Here is a 7,852-nt window from a genome sequence, read left to right as displayed (position 1 = left end):
TCATTGGTATCTTTGTCCATCTGATTTATTTTCATTATGCATTCTATCATCCATACTTTCTGGACCCATGTGAAACTTTCCAAACATGAACAACTGTTTTTTTGTTTTTTTAGATTTGTGAGCTTGTGTTAATGCTGCCATTTCTTAACATTTCCATTACAATGTGGCCAGGACATGGTGACCAGGCGGATGTCAATGGATATGATGCTTCAAGAAGCCGAGAACCAACGGCATCGACAGTTCATGTTCATCACTCCACTGCCCACCAAGTGAGTGCGCATGGTGACTGTCGGTTACTTGGGGAAAGTAAGGCAAATTCGGCTCTGCCTCTTGCTATTCCATCGATTCTTCATTTGGAGTCCTCATATCGATTCACTATTATTTGCGTGGTGAGTCAAGGATGAATGGGGATCAATATGTGAAATTAGTAAGGAAGTGTTCTCTTTGAAGAGACTAAATATATTCCGTATTTTCCATTGTATAATCCACACTACTTTATCGGCAAAAAAGGTAAAATTTGGGATGCGGTGAATACATGGGTACAGGAAAAAAAAAATCAGTCTTAAAAGCAATCAATGTTGAATTTCAATTATATTCCAAATGAACACTTTTTTTTTTTAGTCGTCAGATCTAAATTTTGTTAGTTATAGACGACGTATTTCTGAGAAATGTGCATCCGAGAAGCATTTTTAGTAAAAGTTGGGAACATGACTTTTTAACATAATTAAGGTATGCTGAATTCGACAAGCCCTGTTCCCAAGCTGAATTTTGAGTTTTTCACCATCTAATTAGCATAAACAAAATGGCTGCTAAATTGACAATTTTGGGCACTTTCTTGGGACAGGCACTACTATACCATTTAAATAAATGCACATTGCTCACATGTACGCATCTTAGATATGTCCCTTGAGCAATAGATCAAAGTTACAGGCTAATAAAATTTGTAACATGCCAAAAATCTATCATTATGCTAATTAGCTACCGCCATTACCAAAAAATCTATTTTCTGCTGTAACTTTGTAACTATGCATGCAAACCTGACAAATGAGATGTCTAGACCTACGTTTTGAGGGTCGAAAAATGATTAAGACATATTTGAAGCATTTTAATTAATGTCTACATGGTTACCGATGTTTATTAATAAAATGTAGAAGTTAAAATTGCTTGTCTGTAATCATAAAAAAAACGAAACAAGGTTCTATTATGCTGCTACGTGAACAAATTTCAGTCAGCATAAACAGTTTTCAGGAATACCTAACATCTTTTAGGCAAATCACATTGTATCATGCAAGGAGTCTGATCATCAATCTGTTGCTGGCATGCACACATTGATGTGCATCGTAATCCTGAATTCCAGCATGTGCAGCGTCGAGTCTTGCATTGTTTCCGACATGCACAGGCTACCATCTCGAGGCAACTCTGGAATGGGACTCAATGCCAACAGTATGGGTTGCAATCTTGATTCCCCAAGTCTCCATCCCATTTCAGAGGGTGCAGGGAGCTCAGGTGTGGGGCAGTGATCAGATCTATGCTCAACAAAATCATCCAGGAGCTTCCTGAACTTTTTGTGATCCAGAAATGTTATCAGTTCTGGAATCTTCTGCTGGTAGTCATCAGAAGCCATCCTGGAAATGCAAGCATGGCAGTCCTCGTCCGCCTCTGCAACAAAGGAGAGAAGGCTTGGCATCAGGAGACGCCACAGAGCCTGCAAAGTCAGTTTGTGTGCCCTCATAGCTTTGTTGTATGCCTTTCCTGCCACAACAAGTTCTACAGTGCCTTGCCCGAGCAGTCCACTTTCCACCCACACTTCAGTTTGTCCGGAACCATTCATATGATCTCCTATGGCCTTGAGGAAGTTCATCGATACGTGAATGCCACCTCAGCGAGGTATTAACTAATCCTGGTATTCTGGAACAGACCACTTTAGCTCCATAAGTCTGCAGTACAGCACTTGGTCGACTGTGAGGACTGTATGTTCCTGTCCAAAATGTGAAGATATTGCCATGCATCTCTTCACGGCAGTATTCAAAGTATCCAACTCATGAGCGGAGCAAGGATTATAGGCAAATATCCTACTGCTGTCTGTTCTGGTTCCTCTGATGGCAATGACTGATTGAATAGTGTCCAAGAAGGTTTTATCTCTGAATTTTGATGGTGCAAGAAGAAAGCTAGGTCTGTAGCTTTTGCTTGTCTTGCATACTCATTGTCCTCAGATTTGCTGAAGCAGGCATCGTCGACGGGTGCTGTGAATACTGGCTTGCATTTTCCACGAGTTATACTGACAGGATGCAGCTCCTCCAGGCCATTTGGCACAAAGTATGTCTTGTGGATAGCTCGAGATTTTTAAGAGAAGCATCAGTTGTTTGGCTTCGTTGCCATGCTGCCATTTGAGTTGCATGGAAGGTATTCTTTCCATCAAGTGTTTCATGAAGGATGTCAATGTTATCACAGGTGTAGAGTATGAATTTATTTGCCTCAATGTCTGGTGGAATGGTGGCACCAGTTGATTTGTCCAATGATTTGAGAGTGCTCTCAGCCAAGGAAGTGTCTACTTGCAACACCTGTTCGTAACTAAGGCAATGCCCTGCCTTGTTGAACAATCGTACTAGGTCTTTTGACCGCATAGCTTGATGAAGAGAACTTGCAAGACCAACATGTTTTGGAGTCCATTTTTTTGCCACCACTGCCGCAGTAGACAAGGTCTTGTGCCACACTCAGAACTCTGCTCCGGACATGTTCTTCATTGTTCCCAGGGCTATCATCTTCAAGGGATGCCTGGCCACCGACGATCAGTCTCAGTAGCATATATAAACTCTCGGGAATGCATGCTATAGCATCTTCTAAACTGACAGAGAACCCTTTGTGTCCTGGAGTTTCCATCATGTCTCCATGGACTTTCATAGCTACATGAACAAGTGAAAGGAAAATGTCATCCTGGGGCTCATATTTAGGAAAGGCTAACTTTTCCTCACTCTCCTCTGTGTCTGCTTTCATCTGCAAAACTGCTGTTGGCTGGTACTTAGTGGGAATCAATACGTTTTTTTGTATTGATATACAACTGTCAAGAGGTTGAAAGAAATTGATAATGTCCCCAAGCTGTGACTGCAACTTTTCCTTGACTGTTCCTCTTCTGCTTTGATAGGACGGCTGAATCATAGTTGAAGATTCCTCAGCTAGCTCCTTATACCTTTCCCATACATCATCCAGAAGAATCACATGTCCTTTGTCAGCTGATTGATGGACCTCTTGGCAAAGCCATATCATAGCAAGGTCTATATTTGCTGACTCCTGCTTTGTTTTAGAGGTAGACCTGTTAAATGCACTAAGACAGGGCAGATGATATTTGGCTTCAGCTGCAATTAGGTCAATCACTCCTGCCAGTCGAAGGCAAACTTTGTAGTCAAGAGGTGAGGCTTGAATTATTTGATCACTTATTTGCTTAGTCATGACGGAGATCAGTCGTGCCTTCTTATTTGCAGTTTGACAGAAAATGCAAAGGCTCCAGTTGACTGGCTGCACACCTTTTAGCAATGAACGCCTGTTACCACCTGGAACACCTGAACTGCAACCTGCTCCCTCTGTTGAATACTCTGAAGACGTTCTATTTTACTCTTGTCTGTGAAGTGGGCATAGCACATTCTGTGCCACACGAGATACGGCTGTGGCAGAATCTAATGCATTCTCAAGACGATCAATTAAGTCTATATTTTTGGAGTCCCTCAGCTTCTTTCTGCTACAGGCTGCATTCCTGAGTGTTGTGAGTCCATGTTCAGTTGCTTCACTCAGGTTTTTTTCTGGCTTTATGCATTTGGCAGAAAATGCACAGGCTGTAGTCTTCAGGTGACTGCCTCTTCAAGCTAATCACGGGATCCATTGTAGCCTGCAAACAAGAATAAATCATCAGTATAGGCCTACACAAGCCCTTAACAACTTAACACTTAACTTAACAACTTAACAGTTGTTCACAAGTAAAATAGATTAGCATTGTGCTGGTAAGTAGTGCCTGTCCCAAGAAAGTGCCCAAAATTGTCAATTTGGCAGCCATTTTGTTTATGCTAATTAGATGGTCAAAAACTAAAAATTCAGCTTGGGAACAGGGCGAGTCAAATTCAGCATACCTTAATTATGTTAAAAAGTCATGTTCCCAACTTTTACTAAAAAAATGCTTCTCGAGCCTTATACAGGGCCCTTTTCGAGAAATAATTCTCATCTATTAAGCTAAATTTTGCCATTTAAGTTTTGAAAACCAGTTTGGTTAAGAATTTGTACAGCATTTTGTTAACCTAACCGTATGTGGAAATTGAATAAATAAATAGATAAAACCGGAGACAGAGTTTTGCTGCGTGCGTGTATAGAGCCTCGTGGCTCTGAAAAAAAAAAAAAATAAAAGCTCTCAACTCCTTTCTCGCCCATGTGTTCTTCTCCATTGTCCCTTTAATTATTTCTGTCCTGTCAGTCCTTCTGCCTCCTTCGTTATGTTCACAATCTCTCCCATCAGTCTGGCCTCGCTCTCCCTCACTTCTTCCCGGGCACTGATCCTACACTCCCTTACCTCCTCTCGCACCACCGCCATTTCTCTGCCCATCGCTTCACTCATCTCTTTTTATTTCATCGCCCATCACATCCATTCTGCTGCTGTTTTGGTCCATCATTTTTATTTGTGCCTTATCTTCGCTCATCATGGTTATTTGTGCCTTGTTATCTTTGCTCATCCTGTCCATTCTGCTGCAGTTGTTTTGGTCCATCATAGTCATTTGTGCCATTAATTGCCTCATGAACAACATCGCGTCATTCTCGGGCTGCACTGGCTGCGATAACCTGCCGTTCTGCACTATCGGCACTGCATTTTCCTGAGGCTGAGGTTGAGGGTTATTTTCCATCTCTCCCATTGCTTCCTCTTCACCTTTAATTGCGACTTCATGCGGGTCCTGATTCATTTCTTTATCCATATTTACATCGTCTATATGGCCCACCGGGACCTGCCCATGTTGGTCCGCCATTGTCCGCACCAATAAATTTAACTAAAATTTCATCTAAACCGCTCTGGATTTTTGAGGTGCGTGAAGCGCACCACCGGTCGACTTACCTGAGACCAATTTATTGATCATGGGGTTTGAAAAATCCCATTCCTGGACTCCAGTTTATTACGGCCATGGGTACCGAGTGTATTATGAGGGGGTTAATCCCCGTTTCTCCTCAGAAGAGCCGGACCTGGGGCCACCGCTCACAATTAACTTTGTGGTATAGTGGGTTGCTTTAGAACCACAAACGCCAATCAGTTAACCACGAGTTCCAGTGTCCACCGTCAAATTTTGCCGATTAACTACAGTTTACAGGCTTCCTTAATGGGGAGCACGCCCTCGGCACAGCACCAATCTTATCTTAATTAGGGCGGCCAAGCATTTGCCGTTGGTGCGCGCTGAATATGACAGGTCACGTCAGGTCAGGTATGGGAGCATGTGCCAGAACAGCACGTCGCTGCGTCCACTTTCCGCCGGTACTCCATGGGCCTCCGTCTGGCCATCCCCCAGGCAGATGCCAGGCCCATCCCCATCTCCTTGAGATGATGGTCAACCTGTTGCAACCATGAGGCACGTGGTCGACCCACTGGCCTCCTCCACTCATGAGACTCCCTCGCTGAGAGAATCTGGTGAGCAGGATCAGAGTCAGGAAAACGAGCCACATGTCCATACAGCCGCAACTGACGCTCACGGACTATGCAGGTAACAAATCTCATCCGAGTCTCTCTCAGCAACCGCTCGTTGGACACAAAATCCGACCAGCGATAGCCAAGGATTCTCCGAAGAGACCTGGTACCAAAGGAATTAAGTCTCCGTCTCAGATCCTTGGTCAGAGTCCAAGTCTCGCACCCATAGAGCAAGACTGGAAGTACCAAGGACCTGAAGACTCGGACTTTCGTCCTCCCGCACAGGTACCGGCAGCGCCACACCCCATGATCCAGTGAATCCATGACTCCCCAGGCCCGACCCAGACATCTATTGACCTCTGACTCGCAGCCAGCAGAGACATGAATATCACTGCCAAGGTAAGTGAATCTCTCCACAACCTCAACATCCTCACCACAAATGGACACAGACGGGACAGCAGCATCCAAGATGTCACCGAAAGCCTGGATCTTAGTTTTGACCCAAGAAACCCGTAATCCCAGCGGCTCCGACTCCTCATTCAGCACCTCGAGGGCCCCCAAGAGGATGTCTAAAGTCTCCGCAAAGATGACTGCATCATCTGCAAAGTCAAGGTCCGAGATCTTGACATTCCCAAATGACGCACCGCAACTTGATCTCTCCGACATCCTCCCTAGAATCCAGACCATACAAGTGCTGAAAAGTGTGGGGGCAAGTACACATCCCTGACGAACTCCAGTAACAACTGGAAATAAGTCAGAGATGGTACCACCACACTTCACAGCACTCTCAGTACCAGAGTAGAGTTCAGACATCAGATCGATCAGTTTTGGTGGCACCCCACGAAGACCAAGAATCCTCCAGAGGACATCCCGATTCACTGAATCGAACGCTTTACAGAGATCAACATAGGCTGCAAGCAGCCCCTGCTGAAACTCTCGTCTGCGTTCGGTGAGGACACGAAGTGCAAGGATACGGTCAATCGTTGACCTCTTTGGTGTAAAGCCTGACTGCTCTGGACGCTGGTGCTCAAGCAGATGGTGGCGAACCCTATCGAGAATTATCCGAGCAAAGACCTTGCCCGGCACTGAGAGCAGCGTCACCCCTCGGTAGTTGTTGCAGTCTTGGCGATCACCCTTCCCTTTCCAGAGAGGGACAACAAGGCCCCTCTTCCAGTCAGTTGGGATGATGCCTGTGTTCCAGGCAGAGCACAAAACTGCATGCAACGACATGAGTGCAGCATTTCCACCAGCCTTGAGAAGTTCGGCATGGATGCCACAGATCCCTGGAGCTTTGCCCCGTTTCAACTGGTTCACCGCAGCCCGTGTTTCCACAAGCGTAGGTGGACCACAGTTGATTCGAGGGTCAGCAACAGGGATTGTAACACCCTTGACGTCCAACTCGACAGTTGGGGGATCAGCCTGGTACAACCGCTCAAAGTAACCAGCCCAGCGGGCCTTCACTTCAGACTCCTCTGTCAAGAGCCTACCACTCTCTGCTCGAACTGTAGTGCTCCGAGGGATGGGCTTGGATGAACGTAATGCGCGAATTCCCCTGTAAGCGGGACGAGAATCACCTGTCCACAGGTGATGCTCTACCCCCTCACAGATTCCTCGCACATAGGCCTCCTTGTCCACCCTCAGTGCACGTACAGTTTTACGCCTCAGCTCCCTGAACAGCTCAGCTCTGCCATTCAGCCTGGCCCTGCGACTCTGGTCAATGGTATCCAGTGTCCCTTGAGAGACAAAATTCTTCTTTGCCCTGCGGTGAGCTCCAAGGCATCCATCGGCAACATCAAGGACGGTGGTCTTGAAGGCGCTCCACAACTCTTCAGGACCCCCCAAAGCACCCAGACCCCCCAAGTGTCCACTCAGCCTGTTCGCAAACTCCTCAGCTACTCTCTCTCATCCCTGAGCTTGGCAACATCCAGCCTCGGCTGGGATGGTACCATTCTTCAGGATTTAAGGTGCAGCTTTAGAGTTGCTACAACAAGCCTGTGGTCAGTATTGAGGAACTGAGCACTCCGGTAGACCCTGCAGTTCTGGATCATCCTCCAACGACCGTCAATGAGGACATGGTCAATCAACTTTGCCACACCGCCAGCGTTGGAATACCAAGTCCAGCGATGAGCTTGTGGGCGCTGAAACCATGAACCAGCCACCCTAAGTCCATGACTTCTTGCAAAGTCAAGGAACTTAGTGCCAATC

The 7,852-nt window shown here is 45.9% G+C and overlaps 1 protein-coding gene and 1 pseudogene across 9 annotated transcripts in view; one reads left to right on the top strand and one right to left on the bottom strand.

Annotated features, from left to right (window-relative positions):
* Positions 1–7,852, top strand: part of SMC6 (structural maintenance of chromosomes 6) — a 157,237-nt gene that overhangs the window by 144,716 nt on the left and 4,669 nt on the right. For all 9 annotated transcript variants that reach the window (XM_085846620.1, XM_085846621.1, XM_085846622.1 and 6 more), the window contains one exon: positions 172–269. In XM_085846620.1, coding sequence (XP_085702746.1) covers positions 172–269 — 98 coding nt within the window. The remainder of the gene's footprint in view (positions 1–171; positions 270–7,852) is intronic.
* LOC147017182 (uncharacterized) lies at positions 263–3,606 on the bottom strand (annotated as a pseudogene).

This window comes from Eptatretus burgeri, chromosome 11 (assembly GCF_056783735.1).
Source record: "Eptatretus burgeri isolate ZD-2024b chromosome 11, Ebu_testis_v1, whole genome shotgun sequence".
NCBI classification, from domain to species: domain Eukaryota; kingdom Metazoa; phylum Chordata; class Myxini; order Myxiniformes; family Myxinidae; genus Eptatretus; species Eptatretus burgeri.
Note: the sequence above shows the minus strand (reverse complement) of the source record. Positions and strands in the feature narration are given on the sequence as shown.